Source organism: Lonchura striata, chromosome 1A, assembly GCF_050655825.1.
Source record: "Lonchura striata isolate lonStrDom1 chromosome 1A, ASM5065582v1, whole genome shotgun sequence".
Taxonomy (NCBI): Eukaryota; Metazoa; Chordata; class Aves; order Passeriformes; family Estrildidae; genus Lonchura; species Lonchura striata.
The window spans coordinates 16,990,624-17,013,998 of record NC_140741.1 but is presented as its reverse complement, the minus strand read 5'-3'; the positions used below and the strand labels follow the sequence as shown (position 1 = coordinate 17,013,998).

The following is a 23,375-nucleotide window of genomic DNA, read 5'->3' as shown; positions in this document are numbered from 1 at the left end:
AAATTGTTGATAAACAGCTAATTTCCTTTTCCTGGGTTTACCAGGTTTGTATCTTTTGAGTCCCTACCAGAAAATTTTCGAGTCTATTTATTAGAAATGTAAGCCACCTTTATTTTTTTTTCTTCTTATCCTTTTTCAGGAAAAGAGGCAGAGGAAGAGAGACTTTCCAACTTCTCATTATTACAAAATCTAAGGAATACAATACCCAATTCAATCTGCTGAGTTAAGTCTGAAGAAATCCAAAAGCTGTGGCCACACACAAGTTTAACTCTGCCCCCGTGTGTGCAAACATGAAAACACATCCATCCATCCTGGATCCTGCTCTGGTTTTGTGCTGAAGGCTGTGTTAGTTTGTGGCAGTAATAATATATGGCATCCACAATGACCATGAAGCTACAGGACACCTTTCTCTTCTACACTCACATGTCTTTGCATTATTAAACTCCTTTTTGACTGCACTGGCTGCTAAAAAACAAGCCATAGTGATATGCCTGCTGCCCGCAATAATAAAATAAGGAGAAGTGAAGAAAAGAAAAAAAAAAGAAAAGGCAGTTCTAGAATTTTACCAGAGGGATGATCCTGTTAAGACTGGGTAAAATCAGGGACTTAATTGTACTTCTCATGTTTGGCATGCATGCCCTGTGCGAACTTCCCTGTTGTTCATTGTGCCTCACCTTTCAGCCTGAGGAGTGGTTACCAACACCTCTGGAGGGGGTGAAAAGGAGCTCCTTCCTCTGCAACCTCACAAGAGTTTTCTCCAGCTGTCTCACTTCATCAGCACACAAGGGCACAAGACATCGTCAAGGGGACACCAGCCCAGGCCACCACCACTGTGGTGGGGACACGCTGCCCCAGCCAAGGGCTCAGCCCACAGCCACACCCAGAAACGAGGGCGCAGCTCCAGGAGTGAGAGCACTCTGCATCACACCCTACCCTGGGACTCCTTTACCGACACTTTTCAGCACACCCCCAGGCTTTACCTGTGACAATCCTGGGCCAAAGTGCCCAGGAATGAAACCTGGGCACTTCCACTGAATGAAACCTTCTCTCTCAAGAAATCTATGGGGGAAACTGCAACAGGGTGTCAGAACACCTTGGCATATGGCACAAGAGAGACACATGGACAATCCCTAGGACAGGACAGGGCACTGCAGGAGCTGATCCAGCAGAAACACCAGCCTGATCAGGACACAGCTGCCCTCAACCCTGATCTTTTGATAAGGGAAAGGTCTGCAGGGCACACCACTGCCACGCCCCAAGTAATCACCTTATCAAATTTTAATTGATTTCAGCTTTCACATTAACCTTTGTGAGCTGAGCGTACAAAGCCACAGCCTTGTTTGCCGGATATGGGAGGACCCAGAGCACCAGTGATGCTTCAGCATGGTCCCCTGTCCTGGCCAGTGACCACTGTTAAACCAGCCAGGCAAGAAGCAGCTGTGGTGAGGCAACCAGGAGGGAGTGCAGGACCATGGTGACCTATGTGCAGCTAAACACCACTGCCAATATGTCCCTCGTGGGGCTGGGCACCTGGAAGGTGCCCCTGGAAGCTACAGAGTAAAGCACCTGTACTGCAGAGCTCCCAGGCACAAAACTGCAGGGCCCCTGGTCCAGCTCTGGAGAGCTGTCCTGGTGCCTTGGGCTCTGCTCTGCCCTTTCCTTTACAAACCCAAGGTGTGCTCTTCTGAAAGAAAACCCCCTGGGACAGAGGAGTGCAGTTTGCTGCCTGACAGAAATTCTTTCCTCTGTAGGTTGCAGAATCACACACTTCCATTTCCCATTTCTCTCTTTAATCACCAAATCCTTAATACAGTACAGATTGAGCTGACCTTGCCTGCAGAAGCCTTAGTGTTGTTTCACAGACTTTGGATTTCAAAAATATGATACCTATCAAAATCTCTATGCTTTTGAGCTCATTCCTCCAAAATTGTTTTAGTTAGCTGTACATGGACAAAGTTGTCAAGTGAAACTGCACAATATTGTGGCATTTAGGTAATTCAAATAATTCAAAGTACTTTGGCCATACTGTCTAATTACAGGCTGTTCTAATTTTTTAAATACAGCAATTTCAACAGTGAGCCTCCCCACAAGACATCTGTCAGTAGACGCACTCCAATATAAATGCCTGGGTTCACAGGGCCAAAGTCAATCCTCCACAGCTTTTTAAAAATACCTAAATAAACTCGAACAATACTTGATGTGAATTCATGTAAGACTGCAGAATATTTTTCTTTAAATTAACCACTACCCTGCATGCACTTTGTGGATCAGAGGGTCCAGCAGAAACACCTGTCTTTTTTGGGATAGTAGATGACAAAAATACATGAACTAAGATGTGACTGAAGAACTAGTTAAGTTATGGTGAGAATTACTTATTTTTTTTTTAAATGCACTATTAGCTTTACCTCCTTACATCCCTGTTAGGTGATTTTACACAGCTAAATAATCTCTGTGTCTCAGCAGAGGTTATTTCAAGCCTTTAATCTCTCTCTAACAGGCTGGAGAGGAATTGTTTCCCAAAGATGACAAAGGCATGGCCATACCCAGCAACAGTGATCTTCTACAGACATGGGAGGTAAGTTCAGCCAGAGCAGAAGAGGAATGTCCTCTGTCCTCATCAGTCTTTGCCATGCTTCTATTACCTTCAGCAGTCACAGAACTGTTGTCTTGTTCACAGAAAATTAGCTGGAAGGAACATAAGGTAGTACAAAATAGCTTTTCATAATGGGCATGCTTAACCTATCCCTGGTTACTCCTATTCTCTGAGTGCCTTACTTGACTGGAGCTGCACAAGCACTTCCAGTGGAGCTGCACACCAGACTGAAGCTAGAAAAATTTCACTGTGGAACAATAACAGCTGCACAATTGTTTTCACCACAGTTCTTGTGTCTTTCTCAAGTTGCTCAAATTTCAGAGAAATAAAGATATTTTAGGTTTAGATCTGACCGATAATGCTTTCATAACAGTGGATTACTGAGTATCCACTGTATCATTCTTCTCCTCATGCAACTCGGTGTGAATTTCTGCACACTCAGGGAATGAGAATTTGGGCTTTGGTGAGATGGCATTAATATGCCAGCACTGCTTTTCCCTCAGAGAACTTTGCAACTTTAAATAGTTCTTTTATGCTGCTTGTGGTGGAAAACAAGTCACATTAGGAAGAACATCATCATGAGCTGCCTTGCTCACTGGATGATGATTTTGCTATTTTAGGCCATGGAAGAGCTGGTGGACTGTGGACTGGTAAAAGCCATTGGATTCCCCAACTTCAACCATAAGCAGGTTGAAGGAATCTTGAACAAGCCAGGACTGAAGCATTAGCCTGCAAATGTCCAGGTGAGCTGCAAAGTGACAGCAGGTGACTGGTTTTGTGGGATTATAAAGTCCAATTACAGTGGAATGAGGAGATGCAAAAAGGGTGAACACAGTAGACACAGGATGTACTTTAAATCCCTCTCTATAGATATTTCAGAGCACAGCACTTGGATACTCCTATTTTATTTTTTTTTTAATCACCTTGCTCAACCACTGTTTAAGGATGTTGGAGAAGTTCCCTGAAAACAGTCTTTCTGGAATAATACAGAACCCAGAGATAAGCTTTGTGAAACCAACTCCCCCCCCCTCCCCCCCCCAACCCCGCCCCACCAGCAAAAACTGTATAAGCACTTTGTATCAAAATAGGTGGTTTTAGTACTAAGGATGGGTATTATCATGAAGGCCACTGTCAAATTAGGGAAAAAAAGCAGCCTCTAATTGGACTAGGAGATAAATTAGGAACATAACAATATTGCAACAGCTCTGCCACTGTCAGACTCTATTTTTGTGTTGGCAGATTGAATCTCATCCATACCTCACCCAGGAGAAGCTGATTAAGTATTGTCAGTCCAAAGGGCTGGCTGTGACTGCATACTGTCCCCTTGGCTCTCCTGACAGACCATGGTAAATTTGCTTTGCAATCCACCAGGGAGCTGGTGGGGATTATGACTGAAGCACTGAGACTACACATACACCACTCATTTCTTATTTAAACACAGATCTCTGTTGCTGTGCTGAATCTTTCTGTGGGGGTTTCTTGCCACTGATTTGTTTCCTCTGTGTAGGGCTAAGCCTGGGAATCCTTCCCTTCTGGATGATCCCAGGATCAAAGAGATTGCAGCCAAGCACAAAAAAAAACCCAGCACAGGTGGCTACTCCTTCCCAGTGTAAGAAAACAGAGTTCCAGAAAGGGTAGAGTCTCTACGAATTGTGGCACTCCTCTGATTTTTCCCTAACAATGCAAATTTTTTTATTACATTACCTCCAGGACACAGTATTAACTCTTAGGCCATCAAAAAGATTCTTGACCACCTTCAGATGTGACTTCCCCTCCCAGGGGCTCTTGCAAAGAATGTAAACCTTGCAGGTTCTCCTTCGCTTCCAGATCCAGAGAAATGTGATTGCGATTCCCAAATCTGTCACCCCACAGCGCATTGTCGAGAGCTTCCAGGTGAGGGATCAGGAGTGAGCTGGGGGCTGCCCCTCAGGGATGGCTTGGCAGTGATCCTTTATCACCTTTGCCATGGCCTCCTGCAGCAAGAGGGCTGGGCTCTTCCTTCTTAACTACACTTTACTGAGTGTTAACCCACGCCTACTTCTTGAGAGTTTAATCAGCAATCCTTACATGATATCATTCCCTGTTCCATGGCTTGTGGATGGATGAGCAGGCACAGCTTGCTTGGACTCCCCACACAGGAACATGCCAGAAATGTCTTATCTAGAATTAGCAATGATCATAAAATAATCCCTTATGTCTATAAAACCAGTTGCTCTTCATAATTCAGGGGTCCATGTGTGAAAATGGATTCTCCAGTGTGGAGCTGCTCTTGTATTTCTCTTTGATTTGTTCAAAGAAGTGATTTCCACTTGTATCTCTCTTTAGGTGTTTGACTTTGAACTGACTGAAGAGGAGATAACAACTATTCTGCCCTTCAACAGAAACTGGAAGATCTGTGAAATGAACATGTAAGTGATGCTGCTTGTTTTCTTCTAAATCTTAAATTCTGAATATTCTTTACAAGGAATTTTGTATCACAGCTTCTAGGTAACATGAAATTCAATTTTTTTAAAAAATCATGCCAACTCAAACTCCAACTGGTTTGTCCCCAAAAAAATAACATTTTCAGGAGAGGGCTTAATATTTTCATTTTAAAAACAAAACTAAATTTAAACCAAATTACATTCTAATTCTTAATGCTTAGTTTCCAGGAAACTCTCTTGAATTACAAAAAATGGGTTCTGGATGTTCAACTACCTCTGTCTGTATTAGAGAAAGCAGAACACGTATCTCCACCTATTCTTGCTGTAACTTCATGATGCAGTCCTTCCCTTGGTGGCTCTTCCATGCACGCAACAAATCTCTACATCCCATTTAGATCATGTGTGGATATAACATTCCCACTTTCATTTCTTTCAAGTTCAAAAATCTCAAGGAACACCCTTTCTATGAAGAATAGTGAAGGTGCTTGTAACATGGCCTTCACTAGGTCTCTGGTGCCATCTACCCTGGTGCTGCCAGTGAACACATGGGATGTTTATCCCACAGCATTTAAGGTTTTTGGAAGAAGGAAGGAGAATTTCCTACAGCACCACTATTCTCTGGTTGGTTTCAGTCTTGCATCAGCAGAAACCAGATGTTGACAAACACACCCCACAGATCCACAATGTCATCAGAGGTGTATGCATTTTAAATAAAATTAACTTTAAAATGCAAAAAACTAATTGGTGGAGAGTTTTCTGTCTGCTGTAGAAAAAACCAAGAACCCTCCCACCCAAAGATGCACAGAGGGGTGGGTTGCAGTCACCTGCACTGTGGGCACACAGATCCTGCCTGGGACACTCAGCATTTTCCCCTGCCATCCCTCAGCACCCACCTTGTCCTCTCCTCACCGGCCACAGCCCTGTTTTTAATAGACAAATACAAGAGTTATCACAGATCTTCCAAAAAAACCTCTTGAGAAGACACAGAGATTGTTGGCACCTCAGAGGACGCTCCTGGCTTGATCTGAACTCCATGCAAGAAAGAGGCCAATGTCTTAAAATCAGATTAAATCTCTACCCCCCTGTTTTATTCCTGCCTTAACAAGCATCTGGAAGTTGAACCCATGCACACCATTTAGCAATGTAAACATTCTGTTCTAACATATACTCTTTTCTCAAAGGCCCTGCCATCATCTGGCAACCCCAGCCACACCTTCAGGACAGAAACAAATCTCACCTCCCAGGTACGGGCATGGTCTGGGCAAGGCCTCACACAAACAAAGCAAAACACAAAACCTTCTGCCCAAAATCCTCTCTTAAAACACCAAGATGTCTTTCACGGCATGCCTTGGGAAAAATAAGCACCAGCCTTCACAGGAGAACATGAGTTCACAGAAGAAAGCAGAGAAAGAGCAAATTGCATTTCTCAGCCCTGCTCTCCTATGTGATTAAACTGCTGTAATACCACATCCTGCAGAGGACAGCTGACAGCACTGCCAGAAACCTGGGGGAAGATTAAAGGGAAAACTAATTTTCTTGTCTGCCTTCACTTAAATGAAGCAGAAAAATCTCGGGCGTCTGCTGTGGGAAAGGCATCCAGAGAAAAACACACTATTTCAGATTTCTGTTTGTAGCTGAAGGAATTCTCCGAGTACAAGCAAACAGCAAAGCCTCCCAAGCATCCCTAACCGGCTCTTATTGAGCATTTGGAGGATCACGTTGATAAACTCATTTCTTTCTTACTGCACTTTCAACATCCCATCCACACAGCATATTTTGCCTCTCCGAAATTGCAAAGTCGGTTTCTAATGTGAAATTAAAAGGCCACCTACCGTTTATTTCTACAGTTGTGTGTTTCCTTCTGAAATACGGTCTGCACCTCCCTGAGGGCTGAGGAGGGGCAGAGGGCACAACGCGATCGCTGTGACATTCCCTGTCAACTCAGCGTTCTGCGGCAGTTTTGGAAACACACTAAAACACGCTTTCCCTCAGCACTTGAAAGGAAGTGATTTGTACTGATCATTTCCGAAACCGCTCGCAAACTCACCCCGAAGTGAAACTGCTTGTCCCGTGTTGGTGTCAGCCTCAGGGAACCGAGAGGGCGTCAGAACACCCGGGGACATGGCACAAGGAGGATAGGCAAGGACACCCCGTGGCACAGGGACAGGGGATGATCCCTGCAGGAGCTGCACCGGGCCGGGACACCGCTACGCTCAGCCCTTATCCTCCCATGAGGAATTTCACCCTTCCGGGCGGGAACGCGCACAACGCGCACCCTCTCTCCCTCCCTCCCTCCTTCCCATACCAACTCCCCGCACGGCGCCCTCGCGACCGCCCGGCGCGGCCCATTGGCTGCCTGCTCCGCTGCGGATTGGTCGGCGCGGCGGGCTCGCGCGGAGCGGGGCGGTTGATTGGTCGGCGCGGCGGGCTCGCGGCGGCGCTGATTGGCTGCGGGCGCGGGGCGAGCATGGCGGGCATGGCGGGGTACGCGCGGCTCGGGGCCGCCGGCAGCGCGCCCCTCATGGGGTTGGGCACATGGAAGGTGAGGCGGGCACCGCTGCGGGACGGGGCAGCGCCTGAGAATCCCTCACCGAGACCTGTCCGGACCTTTTTCCCTTTAGTCCCCCCCAGGGAAGGTGGCAGCTGCGGTGACGGCTGCCATCGATGCCGGGTACCGCCACTTCGACTGTGCCTATGTGTACCAGAATGAGAAGGAAGTTGGGGAAGGGATCCAGCAGAAAATCAAGGAAGGGGCTGTGAAGCGGGAGGACCTCTTCGTGGTCAGTAAGGTATGGATCAGATGGTCATGGATTATGGACACACTGCTTTTATCTGTGGTGTTTTTACAGTAGGAACATTTAGCATAGTTAAACGCAGCAGCAGTGGGGAAGTTTGTAATATAAATGAGTTAAGTCTGATGCTATTCTCTTGTGTCCTGTGCTGCCGCACAGCCCAGACCTCACTGCGTGTGAAGAGCACTGAGCTGGCCTCATTCCATACCTCATTCCAAAGAACAGGGAGCATTCCTGTGCTGTGCAGGAGAGCACCCCAGAGCTTTAACCCTGGAGGTCACAGGCTGCCCTGTTTTTGTCTCCAGCTGTGGTGCACCTTTCACGAGAAGCCTCTGGTGAAGGCAGCCTGCCAGAAGAGCCTTGCAGACCTGAAGCTGGGTTACCTGGATCTCTACCTTGTCCACTGGCCTTTTGGATTCAAGGTACAGTAGCAGCAATGCCCTGAACTTTGTTTCTTGTGGCTGGTTTAACAGCCCAGTAATTGTTCTGGCTGACAAAGACATTTACCTGCCTGCTATCTGTGCCAGCACTGCTCTGGTGCTCAGCTTGACCCTGGCTGTGTGACTCAGGCTCTTAGTCTCTGTCCCAGAGGCAGTTGTTTGTGTACCCCTTTGGTCCTGGGAATGATGGCCTGACATCTAGAGAAACTAGAGGCAGCTCTTCCAGCTCCAAGCATAAGACAAGGGCTGCTTTCCTTTTCTCTTGCAAATCCAGTGTGTTCATCTCCAAATCACCCCTTGTGGGAATGAAGATTGCTTTTTGCTGCTTCTCTGCAATTTTCCTCTGTGTGCTACAGAATCAGAGAGCAAAATAATGTATTTCTGTTTTATATTTCTCTCTTTAATCATCAAGTCCTTAATGCATTACAGATTGAGCTGGCCTTGCTTGTAGAATCTTTAGTGTTGTTCCACTGAGACAGGAATTTAAAAGGTGAAACTTCTGTGAGGGTGTTTAGGCCCCCCAAGATCAGTGAAGGAGTTGATGTCTGAGTTTGAATATTTCTTGCCACAGCCTATCTATCCTGCCGTCTGATCCCTCCCCATTCTACCTGTTGCCTTTGAGATGCTCATCTTTTTTCCATGCTTTATTTTAACTTTATATTAACAGAGCCATGAAGATGAAACTGTCTCATGGTGACAGCAGCAAACAGCTGCTAAACACAGTTCAGTCTTGGCATCTTTTCATAACTTGTACAAAAAGGCTCTTCCAACTTTCCTAGTGTTGGTTTGCACTGAGTGTTGTCATGGAAGAACTGTCAGTGCACACAATAGATCTTTTCAGTAGATCTGGTGTTGTGTAGACCAAAGTGTTGATGCCCCCCTGGAAAAAGAGCAGAAGTTCTTGCTGAGTGGGAGCTAAAGAACAGCCCCTGAAGGGAGCACATGTGAGACTGGAGGCTGCAGCTCTGACTGGTTTGTTTCCCTGTGGGTGTTTGGGTGAGCCATCACTTCCAGGGGTCCAGCAGAAAAACCTATTCCATGAGGAATGGTCACTGGCAAAAATCCTTAAATTCCTTTCTCTTCTCAGAAGCGTAGACAAGGATTAGCACTCTTGCACTAGAAGTTTAAGATATTGTGGTTGTGAGCACTCAAGTGGACTTGTCAAGAGATTTTTCAAGCACTTTCTTTGTCACTGACAGGCAGGAGAGGACCTGTTCCCTGTAGATGACAAAGGCATGGCAATCCCCAGCAACACAGATATTCTGCAGACGTGGGAGGTGAGTTCATCCCACATGGAAGAGACACATCTTCTGTCCTCAGCAGTGGTGTTGGCTTCAGCAGCTGCAGAATGTGCAGCCATGTATGCAGAATTAGTTGGAAAGAATTCACAGAAGCACATGGTAGCTTTTAAAAATGTGCTTCCCGTGAAGACAAACAGCACATGTCAGGAGGAATGTATTCAGTCATGTCTTACCCACTGCATGCTGACTCTGCTCCTCTTTCTGCCAGGCCATGGAAGAGCTGGTGGATGCTGGCCTGGTAAAAGCCATTGGAATCTCCAACTTCAACCGTGAGCAGATTGAAAGAATCTTGAACAAGCCAGGACTGAAGTACAAACCTGCAAATAATCAGGTGAGCTGCAAAGTGGCTGCAGGGGAATACTTTTCAGGGATTATAACATTCTGATTACAGTTAAATAACTGTAATCAGTTTTTCCACCTGAGGAGGTGGGAAAAGGGAGAAAAAAGTAGACACAGCGTGTACTTTAAATCCCTCTCTCTGCACATTTCTTCATACAAACAGAACCAGAATATTTATTTTCTGTGTAATCTTGGTGAAACAATAACTTTGGAGTGTTTTCCTAGGAACCATTCTCTCTGGAGGCATGAAGAATCCACATATGAGGGATCATTCTGACATAATGATTGACTCTTATAAAGCCTCTGAGAAAAAAAAATCCAAAAAGCACATAAAGACTTGGTATTAAAGTTGGTGCCATATTTAATTATAGTCTTGTATTGTCACACAGGCCTCCTGCAGGGTGAGGTGAAGGCAACCTGTAATTAGGAAATCAGGATTCAGAAAAACCTCTGGAGCAAGGGAAAACCACAGTAGTTTTACAGCTCTCAGTCTGTGCTTCTGTGTTGGCAGATTGAGTGTCATCCATACCTTTCCCAGGAGAAGCTGATTGACTACTGTCACTCCAAAGGGATCACTGTGACAGCATACTGTCCCCTTGGACGTCCTGATGGGTAATTTCCAAGTGGGTTCATGTGATTTATGACTGAGTAATGGTACGGGTGTATTTTTTTTTAATTAATGGGGCTAGTTAGAAACTTTCTGAAGTGATTCTGTGTTGTTTCATCCTTTTCTCTCCCTTTGTCTAGTTCTAAGCCAGAAGCACCTTCCCTGCTGGATGACCCCAAGATCAAGGAGATTGCAGCCAAGCACAATAAAACCCCAGCACAGGTGAGGTGGTGCCAGACAGTGGATACCCCTTCCTGTAACACAGCAATTTAGGAAACTATGTCTGAAGAGAGGGAACAGCCTCTGTGGTGTCACCTGTGAACAATTCTGCTTTTTTCTCTTGCTAACAAGTAGTGCAGGCTGTCCATTCTGTGGCCTGCAAGATATGCTACTACTAACTCTGGCCATCATATTCTTGACTTATCTTCAGTTGTCACTTCCCTTCTCAAGTCCTTTTGCAGAAATGAAAGTCCTGTATATAGTGCAAAACTTCTGGATGCTAAGAAAAGGAATTGACTGGCCTAAACCTGGATGGAAAGGAGACCTTCCATGGGGGCTTTCACTGCTTCCGTCTTTGCTCTCCAGGCACTGCAGCTTGGACTGCAGGGCCAGGGATGATTTGAAATGCAGCTCTGCAGAAGTGGGGATAGCTCAGGGAAAACAGCTGTTGGAACAGGAGGATGGACTCAGCTGTCTCTTTTTGCAGGTTCTCCTTCGCTTCCAGATCCAGAGAAATGTGATTGCGATTCCCAAATCTGTCACCCCACAGCGCATTGTGGAGAACTTCCAGGTGAGGGATGGCACTTTACATGGTGTCTCCTGTTCTTCTGTTTCTTCCCTCTGCTAGTAGAGTCTGGAAAATCCAAAGATATTTATTTTATTGTCTGTGTTTCATGAATCCATCACTTGTACCCAGCATCTTTTCTGATAAGAACTTGTTCTTTAATCTCATAAATCTTGCTTCTGATTGGACTTGTTCAAAGAAGTTAAATCTAGCCGGTTTTCTCTTTTTTAGGTGTTTGACTTTGAACTGACTAAAGATGAGATGGCCACCCTTCTTAGCTTAAACAGAAACTGGAGGATCTGTGGAATGGTCACGTAAGTGACAGTTGGTGTCCTTCAAACTCTTACACAATGATCTTTATCCTGATCTCACAAGAACTGGTATAGCTGTTCAAAATGGGTATATTTTGAAATCTGAAATAATTTTGGGGATGAAGTATCTGTTGTTATACTTCCACCTTATTGACTGAAAGGCGAGTATAAGTCATGCTGTGTGTTCATTGTGAATCCATTCTCCAGGAAACGTTGTATGCCTGGAATTCCAAAATTAGGGTTCTGGTTGATAAATTTGGCTGTGTCCATATGGGAGAAATGAGCACTAGGTAATTTTAAACGTTGAGTAATTTTTTTCTGGGGGGTATTATAAATTGATGTCAGCTCTTACACAGCTGGTTGTGGTGGGGAATGACCATCTGTTGTGCAGTACAAAGCCCAGCTGCTTGCAGATATGCAGCAAGACAGGCAGTCTTGGCTGCAAGGCCACAGAAACTGCTGCTGTCTCTGTAAGCAGTGTGAATTTTAACTCTGTATCTAGAAAGTAACTTGGTCCCACCACTGTTCAGTGCCTGAATAATAGAAAAAGGCTGAAATTTGTTGGTCCTGTAGGCTATACTATCAAGTCTCTTAAGTTCACCTTGCACTTCTTCAATTCAGATCCACCTTTGAAGGCTCCTCTGTACACCCACTGTTGTTCTATATAGCAGTTATTTTAGCCTTGAGTAATCTTTCCTCTTTGATTTCCTCCAGATGCAAAAATCACAAGGAGTACCCTTTCAATGCAGAATACTGAAGATGATTTTTTCCTGCCCTCTCTCAGGCCCCCAGGGTTTAATGAGCTTCTACCATTGCCTCAAATTGTGCACTATGTAGCTGACACACTGTATCCCTCTTCCCAGCAAGGGCACAGGATATGTGTTCAGTGACTTTGGGTTTTTTGTTTGGTGAAAGGAAATTGTACAATTGTTCTGAAGAAAATGTGGGCTATGATAATTCTTATTACATGAGTGTCTCTGCATGACTGAAATAGCAAAGGAGAAGAGGGAACTAGCAACTGATCTTTTTATCTACTGTCTTGCATCAGCACCACTTAAGGCTGCAGGGTTAAGGATGTGTAAGTGCATGAGAAAAAGCCATCCTCAATAATCACATAATCACTGGCTGAAGGTAAAAGACAAAATTAACTTCTAGAGTACAGCCCAAAGCTTTCTAGAAAATAAGAATGAATGGGAGAAGTGTCCAGACCTATAGATGAATAATAACTCATCCTGGGCCTTATTTCAGTCACTTTTTTACAGGCTGACACTGGACAGAGGTTGATGTTCAATTTCATTCTTGACCAAAATAAAATTTTTTGGATTACTGCTGGGTTGGAAGTTCTTTTCTAATGTGCTGAGTCACTGGGACAGGTCTCTGCTCACTGTAACCATGTGAATGAGTAAGGGTTTCCCCTGACAAAAGGTGGTGGAGGGTGCAGGTGAGCCTGGCTGGGCAGTGCTAGGATAGCTGGGGGATGTTGTGGCAGTTCAGGTGTCTGTATGTCCATGTGTGCCTTGGTCTGGTGGGCACAGGGCACCTGCAGAACACCTGCTGCATTCTGATCCATAAATCCATAACATCCACACCAGAGCAAGCTGTGAGCTCTGACAAAGGCAGGTGAAGTTTGAGCTGTGTCTTGAGCAACTGAGTGGTCAAGAGACTTCCTTGAGAACAAGATGATGAACAAAAAACAGCATTTGTGAAGGTTAATAGTACTAGAGCCCAATGCTGACTTAGTGCTCATGCTGTACTACTGTTTAACTCAGTGTGCAATGGGTGAATACACTTAGACAAGCTCAAGCTACTTGCACTGTACATCCTTGGGTTGTAGGTGTGAGTGCATGGATGAAAGGTGCTTGACAGATGACAGAAAGGCTGAGACTGAATGTCACAGCAGCATCAAGAACATGTCATGATTAGGAGTTAAAATAACTGGGTAACTGATATCATGAACCATGGCTGACCACTCAGTGCAGACAAGAACTGTGGAAGGAGTCTTGGTACCCATGATGTGACAGTGCCAGGAGAACAATAACTGGAAGTTCTGGAGAGCTCTGTGGTGAAAGCGTGGATTGCTCTGGTTGCTAAACTGTGCTGACATCAATCTAGCTTTACAAGCCCTCAATAAAACAGACAATGGGGAAACATGACTGCACCCACACCCATGGAGATATCCAAAATTATGAGGACACGAGGTGTAAGAGCATGTGTTAGTGCCGAGCCATTGCCCAGAGCCTGACACAGGTCAGGGCTGAGTGCTGTATTTCCCCATTTTGAGGCCACACTGACTCACTGGAGTATATTATGGGGGACACACACTATTACACATTGCGAGTATTTCCAGGTATCATTCTCCTGTCACTTTATCATCCACTGCTCATATGTACCAAGATTTCTACAGCACATATGTCACATTGTCTCTGCCAGCCTTTTTCTTCATTGATGCACTTGGTGAATCCAGTTTAGCACTACCACATTGGCTGGTGTTCCCTTACCCCCCCTGACAGATGCAAAAAGAACTTGGCCTTTTGTATGTGATTAAAAAGAAAGAAGCTTTTGTTCTCAAATGCGGTGTGAACAAAACTTGTGCTTTTGGCTTGAGCATTTTGGTTATGAGAGACAGGACCTCGGATACATTACAGCAAATGCAAACTTTCTACCCAAAATCCTTTCTAAAAGATAGAGACCTCTCTGTCAAGAAACCACTGGGGAAAAACGCACAGACCAGGATGGCAGCAGGCTTCCCACGCAAACATCTTGGCTTTAATATTGTTCTCCTAATATTAGTCTTTCCATTGATTTCACTGAAACAAAACCCCAAGAGTCCACATGCTCAGAGCAGATTTACAGAGAAGGAATGGGGGGGGGGGGGGGGGGGAGAGCGGTGGGTGGTTAGTAAGAATAGTAAAAGGCAAACACTGCATTATGTAACTATTTTGTGATGTTAACTGAAACATCACATCCTGCTGAGGATGGCTGATGATGCTGACAAAAGCCAGGAGGATTACAGACAAACTATTGTCTGCCCTCAGGTAAGCAGGGTAGAAAAAGAGATACAAAGCAGCTGGGTATCTGCTGTGGCGAAAGGCACGCAGATAAAAATGCACTATTATATTGCCATCTGATGCTCACACCTGAATAAATTCACCAAGCAAGAGCATGCAGCAGTTTCAATATAACATCTATTATTCTTCAGCAGCTTTCAATAAACATTAAGAGAAGCCTCTCCCAACACCAGAAAATAACATTCGTCTTTAAAATAACTGCTTTCTACTTTAGCCCTACAAAGGAGGTCGCTTTTCCTCTCCGGTTATCACAAACATCATCCCACCTTCGGAGGGAGCCCAGAGCCCACAGTGCAGCTGCGGGGGCTGGGGCAGAAGCAGCGCTGGCCCGGCCCGGCCCAGCGCGGTGTCCCCCCGGGCTGCGGGGCCGTGGCTGGCCCGGGCGGGCGGGGCCCGGGACGGGGCGGGCGCGGTGATGCCGCCGTTAAAGGGCTCGGCGGGCCGTGGCACCGGGCAGCATTCCCGGCTGGAGCCATGGCCACCTGCGTGCAGCTCTGCACCGGGGCCAGGATGCCGCTGGTGGGGCTGGGCACATGGAAGGTAACGGGGACAGAGGGGCGGAGTCCGCGCCCGGTGCCATCTCCTCCGGAGGGGTCCGGAGCGCTCGGGGGTGGGCAGGGAGCGGCTCGGTGACACGTCCCCGCCACCATCCCGCCCGCGATGCTGCTGGGGATGCCCTGTCCCTCTGGTGGTTTCCCGGCCGTGCCCTCCGTCCCTGCCGTGCCCCTCCTGCGCGGGGAGAGGTGTCCCTTGGGTGTCCCCAGCCAGGGAGAGGCGGCGGCTCCATCCCTCCCGTACCCTCGAGGGATGCGCGGATCCCACCCAGCCCCTGCCATCCCGACCAACCTCCCGCGGCTCCCTGGGCCCCTCTCCCTGCCCCTTTCCGTGCCACTGCACTGGAGCATTTCCCTGCTGCTTCCGTGTTGTGTGATCTGGGTGAGGTCCCCGAGAATCATCCAGTAACAAGGTATGGCTTTAGAAGACCATTCATGCGTTTCAAGCAAGTTCTGACAAAGAGGTTGGCACTGTTGTTATGATGACTACATAACCACTGATCTATACAATGCCTAGAAACAAACATTGCTGGATTTGTGTGAACTAGATAAGCCAACATTTCCTTGTGTACAGCTCTTACATGCCCTTGCAGGGTATAGAAACACACAGAATTGCACTCCTCTGTCTCTGAAGGCAGCACAGGATGGCTGGGCTGTGCCCCAGGACAAGCTGGGCTACAGCACAACGTGACACTCCAAAGTGGTATGAATGACTAAGGTGTAGACCACTGCCCTCCCCATAGAACTAAAATTCTCCCAGCTGGGCCATTTGACTGTGTCTCTTCTTAGACACAGCACTGGGAAGCGAGGAGTGTTGAGCAAGAGTCACTGCAGAGCTCGCTGGCATCAAACTTGGTTCCCCCTGGTCCATCTCAGGCAGTGCTAGGGGCTCTGCTCTACCTGGCTGTTGGCTGAGCCTGCTTGGGACTGGGCTTATGGATAAATGGCTGGAAGCTGGCTTCAAACCAAGCAGCTTTCATTTTTAAGATGATGAGAGCTTTAAGAACATGGCATGGAAAAACTCCGCTTAAAACCCCACTGTATATGTTTCTTTAGTTGCTAGGTATCTAAGAAAAGGCCTGTATGCTTTGATTTGGGATCTTAACTTTCTTTTTCCAGTCTCCAGCTGGGCAAGTAAAAGCTGCAGTGACAGCTGCCATCGATGCCGGGTACCGCCACTTCGACTGTGCCTATGTGTACCAGAATGAGAGTGAGATTGGGGAAGGGATCCAGCAGAAAATCAAGGAAGGTGCTGTGAAAAGAGAGGACCTCTTCATTGTTAGCAAGGTAAGGTGACCTAGGATCCAGGGGAAAGCTTTGTGACAACATATGCAGAGAGGAAAATTCAGAATAGTTGGGAAAGACTGTGTGCTATAGTGTGGAATAATTAGGGGAATAGTTCAGGCCCATACTGGTTGAATCTTCTTTTTGTCACTGTATTTTGTAGAGCATTATTTAAGATGTGTTCTGTGGGATTCCTTAAAATCAGAGGGTTTTGGGCACATTGCAAAAGGCAAGCCTCAGAGACAGCAGGATGGTGATTAGAGCTAAGCAGTAGCTATAAGAGTTGTCAGCAGAAAAATTATACAAGAAGTAGAAAGAAAGGACAAATAGAACAATGGTCTGTGTATTAACGCTTGGGTAGAATAACTGCCTAAGTTGCAGAAAAGTATCTCTGGTGAGATATTAGGAAGGTCTAAGCTTAATAATGGACCTCTGTGCATTGTATCTTGAGGCTTACAATCAAGTATTGTATTTGAAATAAGCAAGCATTGTTTTAACCAAAGGTACGTGTATTCATAGTGATTGGATAGAACTACTGTCAATATGCTTTTGCTTTGTGTGATTGGTCAAAAAGCTTATAAAGTAACTTGTAACATTAAGTTCTTGGTCTGTTGCCTGGATGTGAGCTGCTGGCATCTTCACATAGCCATAACCCTGTAATGAGACTGATGCTAAAAACTAAACAGCTCGAGACGCGTTCCTCAGCAGTCCTGTCCCGTTCGTGACTTGTACATAGCCCACGGCCAGCCATAGTGTTCCACATTCTCCATTTTCATGGGACTGTTCAAAATAGGTGTTAAGCAGAAATAGTCCCAGAAAGTGTGCTGGCTTTTTTTTCCTTCTTCAGGAAAGAGCTTTAACACAGGAGGTCACAATCTGCCTTGTTTTTTTTTCTCTAGCTGTGGTCCACTTTCCATGAGAAGCATCTGGTGAAGGGAGCCTGTCAGAAGACTCTTGCTGACCTGAAATTGGATTACCTGGATCTCTACCTCATGCACTGGCCTCTTGGTTTCAAGGTACAGTAGCAGCAGAAAACCCTTAGTTTTCTCTCCTGGGAGAGCTCCTCAGCAGTGCCAGGAGCACTTGCAGCACCACTGCTGCTCCAGAAAGAGCCCGTGTGCCTGCTGTGCCAGCACTGCCCCACTGCTGCCCACCCCTCTGCTGTGCCCCTGAACCCTGCCGGAGAGTGCTGCCTGCACAGCATCCTCTGCCCTCCTGATAATGGAGAGGCAGACCCAGCAACAAGGTCAGGACTCCCAACTGCAAGATTGACTCATGCTGCTTTACTTTGGGCTAAATCATTCTTTCCTGCTTTGAGGGAATGAAGGATGTACTTTGCTGCCTGACAGAAATTCTTTCCTCTGCATGTTACAGAATCACAGAACAAGAGAATGTTTCTGTCTTCCATTTCTTTCTTTAATCACTGAGTCCTCAATACAGTACAGATTGAGCTGACCTTTCCTGTAGGAGCCTTAAAGTTGTTCCACAGACCTTGGATTTCAAAAGGTGAGATTTTCTGACATCCATGTCAGAAGCACATTAAATACATCTCATCCTTCATGTACTTCAAGGGATCTGATGTCCCAGTCTGTGTCTAGTGTTGGCTTTTTCTTTCTGCTGCAGACAGGTTAAGACCTCCATCCTATCTGTTGCTTTTGAGCTTGTCAACTGTTTGTCACATTTGCAAAGCTGTCATGGTTATCTTTATATGAACAAAGAGCTTGAGTACAAGTGTTGTGGCATAATACTCTGACAGCTGCACACTGGATGTGGAGCAATGTGGAGATGTGGGGTTCTATTTCTGAGTTTGTTCATTTGGGAGTTCTGATTTGCCACTAGCTTAAGTTGAGGCACCCCTTACAAGACACCCGTGTGTTTACATAATACCTTCTTCAGTAGATGTGGCTTGGCTTAAACCTGACTTAAATGTTCCTGGGACCTGACCTTAACAGATCCTTCAAAAAAACCTACCCCAGTTCTCTACTAAAAGAATAGTAGAGGACTACAGGAAGCTTGTTTGTATCATAATAAACAAGTCAGGTGTTTTAGTGAGTCACCACTTTGCTTGGTCTAGGAGATACACTTGACATTCCTAGTAGGAATGATTCTGCATCATTCCTACTAGGAATGATTGCTGGTAAAATTGCCAGAAACAATGTAGAGAAATATTAATATTTTCTGTACTAGTAGAACTAGTATCAAGCCATCATGGTCTTCAGTTGTCTTGGTATTAATTTGCCAATAAAAAGAGTGTTTCAATTTGTTTGTTTTTTGTTTTTTTTTTCTGACAGGCAGGAGAGGAGCTGTTTCCTGCAGATGACAAAGGCATGGCTATACCCAGCAACACAGATTTTCTAAATACATGGGAGGTAAGTTCAGCCAGGATGGGAGATCATGTTTTATGTTACTGGCAGCCTTTTCCATGCTTTCATTGCCTTCAGCAGTCACAAGTTTCTTATGTATTTATTGCACCATATACAATGTAGCCTTTTTAAAACATACATGCTCAATCAAGTTGATAATCTTTAGTGAAGCTGCAAGCCAGACTGTTGACTATAACAGAACTGTCCTCATCACTGTTCTTAAATTGCTCAAATACACTCTGCTGAAATAAATTAGGCTGTGATCATACCCACAGCCTGCACTACAGCCCTCTGGTGCTGGCTCAAGAACACATCATTGATTGTCCTTATTTGCCATGTGAAAACATCTGAGAGTGAATTTCTGCCATCTCAAGAAAGGAGCCCTTGGTTTCGGGTGAGATGGAAGACATGGCACAAATACGCTCTTCCCCACGAGACAATCATTGCAGCCCCAAACAGTTGTCTTTCCTTGCCCGTGAAAGGAAATGAAGCCACACAAGGAATAATTCCTTCAGGACCTGTCTTGTACACTGGTGCTGACTGTGCTCCTCTTTATGCCAGGCCATGGAAGAGCTGGTGGACTGTGGACTGGTAAAAGCCATTGGTGTCTCCAACTTCAACCATGAGCAGATTGAAAGAATCTTGAACAAGCCAGGACTGAAGCACAAGCCTGCAAACATCCAGGTGAGCTGCAAAGTGGGATAATAAAACTGCAGGTTTTGTGGGATTATGAAGATCCAATTACAGTTGCATGAGGAGGTGGAAAAAGCAACAACAAAGCAGACAAAGCACAATTTTACGCCCTGTGATCATTTCTGAGTATACATAAAGATGCTGTAGATCTGTGTTCTGATAGGGAATGTAGTTGTGGTACACAAATTATGACAAGAACTTCTTAAACTACTTGTTCTGTTATTAGTAATGGCATCAATCTGTTAAGATAATTGTTCATGCAACATGTGTTTTTTCTCATTCAGGAATCCACAATTCAGACACCCAGTTGGAAAGGGAGATCAATTTTAACTTCTACACATAAGCAGCATTTACTGACACACTAGTGACCTCCTGGTATCTACCCTGATTTATGTAAAATAAAAAAAAAAGTGGTTTTATACACACACATATATATAAAAATCACCTAGTCTTTGTCTGCATACAGCAGCCACTGCCCCTTTGTGTGCAGGAGCTGCAGAAGCTTATCGCTTCAAGGGGTCTTGGACAGACTCAAACATCTCTTGCAGTTCTGAATTCAGTACTTCCTGCTTATTCACTGAGAGTACTGAGATCCCTCAGTCTCCAGAGCCTGCCAGTTCTTCCTCTGAATATAGTTACCAAAAAAAAGAGCATGCCAAAAGGAAAAAAAAGCATTTTTTCCTAACCTATAGCACATGAGAAAAGGGCACCAATTCCTAAGAAAGGGACCATTTTATGTCTAGAACAGACTGGGGGGGAGGGGAAAACAGACCAGATGCAGCATGTCTTTCTCATCCCTCTCCACATTATTGCTGAATATACAAGGCACTGGGGTTTTCAATATCTGCTAAGCTACTGCTTAGAAATCTGAGAAAGACCTCAGAACATGCCAAAGAACCCAGAAGTGAGCCTTCTGAAATGTTCCTTCCCCAGAAGAAAGACCCAGAGGTACAAGAAATCTCACTGTAGAAGCAGGTGCTGTAGAACACTATGGCTGATAATCCCTTGCAAAGACTGGCCCATGAGGACAATCAGCAGCCTTTAAGTGCATGAGGAGATAATCCCTGCAGTGAGTTACAGCTGGATTCTATCAGTCTCTCTACTCTTCTGCTGGCAGATCGAATGCAATCCATACCTTACACAGGAGAAGCTGGTGAACTACTGCCAATCCCAAGGGATTGCTGTGACAGCATACAGCCCCCTTGGCTCTCCTGACAGACCATGGTAAGATTGTTTTGCAATTTATGAGGGAGATGGCATGGATAACACTTGGAGCACTGAAACAGTAAGTGTACTATCAGCCATTGATCTCAAAACAGACTTCTGGTGTTATCTCTCCACTGTGTAGGGCTAAGCCAGAGGATCCTTCCCTTCTGGATGACCCCAAGATCAAGGAAATTGCAGCCAAACACAACAAATCCACAGCCCAGGTACATGGATGCCAGACTGTGGGTACCCCTTCCTGTAACACAGGGCAGCTAATGAGAATGTAGAGGACAGGCTGGCTCTTTGTTCCCTGTCACCTGATCTTGATAGAAGTCTGAGAGAGAAGAAAGGCTTGATTGGCCCAAAACTGAATGGGAAAGGAGGCCTTTCATGTGAGGCTCCACCACTTCCCTCTCTTCTTTTCAGGCAGGGCAACCAGGGCTGCAGGGATAATAGCTGTTGGAACAGGCTCTGCTTCCTCCAGAGCAAGAGGAATGATTCCGTTGTCTGTCCTTGCAGGTTCTCCTTCGCTTCCAGATCCAGAGAAATGTGATTGTGATTCCCAAATCTGTCACCCCACAGCGCATTGCGGAGAACTTCCAGGTGAGGGATCAGGAGTGAGCTGGGAGCTGCCCCTCAGGGATGATTTGGCTTCTCCTTGCACAGCAAGGGAGATGATCCTTTATCATTCTTCTCTGCTCAGGCAAGAACACCAGGCTTTTTACACACTTTGTCTGTTTAAACGCTGTACTAAGGGCTAAACTTAAGGTTACAGTTGGAGAGCAGGAATGAACCAAGTCTTATTTAGTATGCTGGTAATTCTAGCAGTTACTTTACATGGTGTTTTGTATTCTGCAGACTGGAGATGAATTGCCACATGGTTTTTCACTGGCACTTGAGTGCAGCAGCGCACACCACAAAAAGCTAATGTAGAGCAAGCAGTGTTAAGAAAACAGTTGTGGTGTTCACAAACCATGCTGCTCTGTTGTTAATTCAGTGGTCTTTGCCTGCAACAGGTCATTGGGATTTCAAAAAGCCTAGATAGATTAAGTGAAATATGGAATTTTTGTAGACGTGCCTTTGAAATAGGACAGAAAGAGGCATCTCTCACAAGTGGCAGATGCAAGAGCCTGCCAAGTGCCCTGCAACAGCTGGCACGTGTAATTGCAACTTTGGATGAATTTTTCTATTCTCTCTGCCAATGCACTCTTGGTGATACAGAGAGGTGCCTTTTTCATGAAGCAGTCATGTCTTCTAACGAGCTATCCTCCCTTGGAGACTTGTTCTTTAATTTTGTGGATTTTGCTTACAGACTCTGGTTTGTTCAAAGAAGTGATTCCCAGATGTTTCTCTTTTCAGGTGTTTGACTTCAAATTAACTAAAGAGGAGATGGCAACTATTGTCAGTTTTAACAGAAACTGGAGAGTCTATACAATGAGCATGTAAGTGGTAGCATTCAGTATTTTTCTCCATAAGTTAAGAATACTATATATACAGAAGTTTTACATCTAAATACTGCCTAGAATGCCAAGAGCCTGAATGATGAAGTAATTGGGATTTCCAAGTGTACAAAAAAGACATACTATAGAGGAAAACAAATCTGGGCTGTACCCATGCTTCATTTACAGAGTTCAGATCCCACCTTAGTGGCTTCTTTAAGCAAAACTAGACAAGAAAATTATGACTAAAACAAAGTCTTCTATTCCCTGCAGGGGCAAAACTCACAAGGACTACCCATTCAATGCAGAATACTGAAGATGCTCATATCCTGCCCTCCTTCAGAGCTTGGTCTGATATTCTTCCTATCAAGTTCTCTGAATTTGTTATTGAATTTCTCCTCCTGCAGCTACTGAAGTCACAGCATATGTATTCAGTGATCATCTTTTGTTTACTCTTTCTGAAAGAAACAGTAAAGTTGCTGTAAATAAAATGGGGGCTCTAATAATTTTTTCTCAAAATGTGGATTGAGTAATCCACATTTAGCAAGCGAGAGATTTTGAACTACACATTCACATTCTTAATTTCTCTTGCTTCAACACAACAGGCTGAGGAGGATAGTTGGAAGTTATGGGAGAAAAATCTGAGAAATGTGAACTAAAGGTCAGCAGCTTTATCACTCCAGAAGTAACTGAGAAAGGAGTTTTTCCTACTTAGGAAAAACTTTTCCTTAGCGGGGGAAAAAAAATTCCATAAGCAGAAAATACACAGGTGTGCGGTCAGCACTATTTTCAGGCAGGTTTCCTCCTGAGCGTGTGGATTTTCCCTGGGACAGGGCACATTCCCCTTTCCCTGCGGGCAGCAGAGGGCGGCCATCCCTCAACCACCCGTGCTGTCCCCTCCCCGCCAGGGCAGGGACATCCTTGATGTCACACAGCCCGGGGGTCTGGCTGCTGGCACGGGGAGCTCAGCTCCCGAAGTGCCGGCATCCCCTCTGGCCCTGCCAGCCTCGGGGCCAAATTCTCCCGGCTGATGCCCCTCTAGCTCCATCTGCCTCCCCCTTCAGCCCAGCCACCCATGTGCCACTACCCTTGGCCCCAGAGTCCCAGGTGGCATCAGAAGGTGTTTGCTTTTGGGGCCGTGTCACCTTTCTGCTCCCAATCCCTGGGCGGGTGGCCAA

At 45.6% G+C, this 23,375-nt stretch overlaps 3 protein-coding genes across 8 annotated transcripts in view; 2 read left to right on the top strand and 1 right to left on the bottom strand.

Annotated features, from left to right (window-relative positions):
- Positions 1-7,344, bottom strand: part of BPGM (bisphosphoglycerate mutase) — a 31,277-nt gene extending 23,933 nt beyond the window's left edge. For 3 of the 6 annotated variants that reach the window (XM_085570048.1, XM_077783312.2, XM_085570049.1), the window contains exon 1: positions 7,064-7,330. The gene's annotated coding sequence lies outside the window, so the exon portion shown is untranslated. Of the gene's footprint in view, positions 1-7,063 lie in introns of all 6 variants that reach the window. The other 3 variants (XM_021551938.4, XM_077783313.2, XM_085570050.1) reach the window with 3 other exon arrangements.
- A 122-nt stretch (positions 7,345-7,466) lies between these two features.
- LOC110482585 (aldo-keto reductase family 1 member B1) lies at positions 7,467-12,918 on the top strand. Its single transcript, XM_021551936.4, has 10 exons — positions 7,467-7,558; positions 7,638-7,805; positions 8,114-8,230; positions 9,448-9,525; positions 9,758-9,880; positions 10,400-10,500; positions 10,636-10,717; positions 11,202-11,285; positions 11,511-11,593; positions 12,305-12,918. Exons 1-10 carry the CDS (start codon positions 7,484-7,486, stop codon positions 12,345-12,347), a joined length of 954 nt encoding a protein of 317 aa, XP_021407611.3. The 5' UTR covers positions 7,467-7,483; the 3' UTR covers positions 12,348-12,918.
- A 2,121-nt stretch (positions 12,919-15,039) lies between these two features.
- Positions 15,040-22,688, top strand: LOC110482617 (aldo-keto reductase family 1 member B10). The gene is made up of 10 exons (XM_021551979.4): positions 15,040-15,198; positions 16,332-16,499; positions 17,396-17,512; positions 18,788-18,865; positions 19,421-19,543; positions 20,670-20,776; positions 20,901-20,982; positions 21,278-21,361; positions 22,118-22,200; positions 22,471-22,688. The coding sequence occupies exons 1-10, from the start codon at positions 15,133-15,135 to the stop codon at positions 22,511-22,513; spliced, it is 951 nt and encodes a 316-aa protein (XP_021407654.3). The 5' UTR covers positions 15,040-15,132; the 3' UTR covers positions 22,514-22,688.
- The last annotated feature ends 687 nt before the right edge of the window (positions 22,689-23,375 follow it).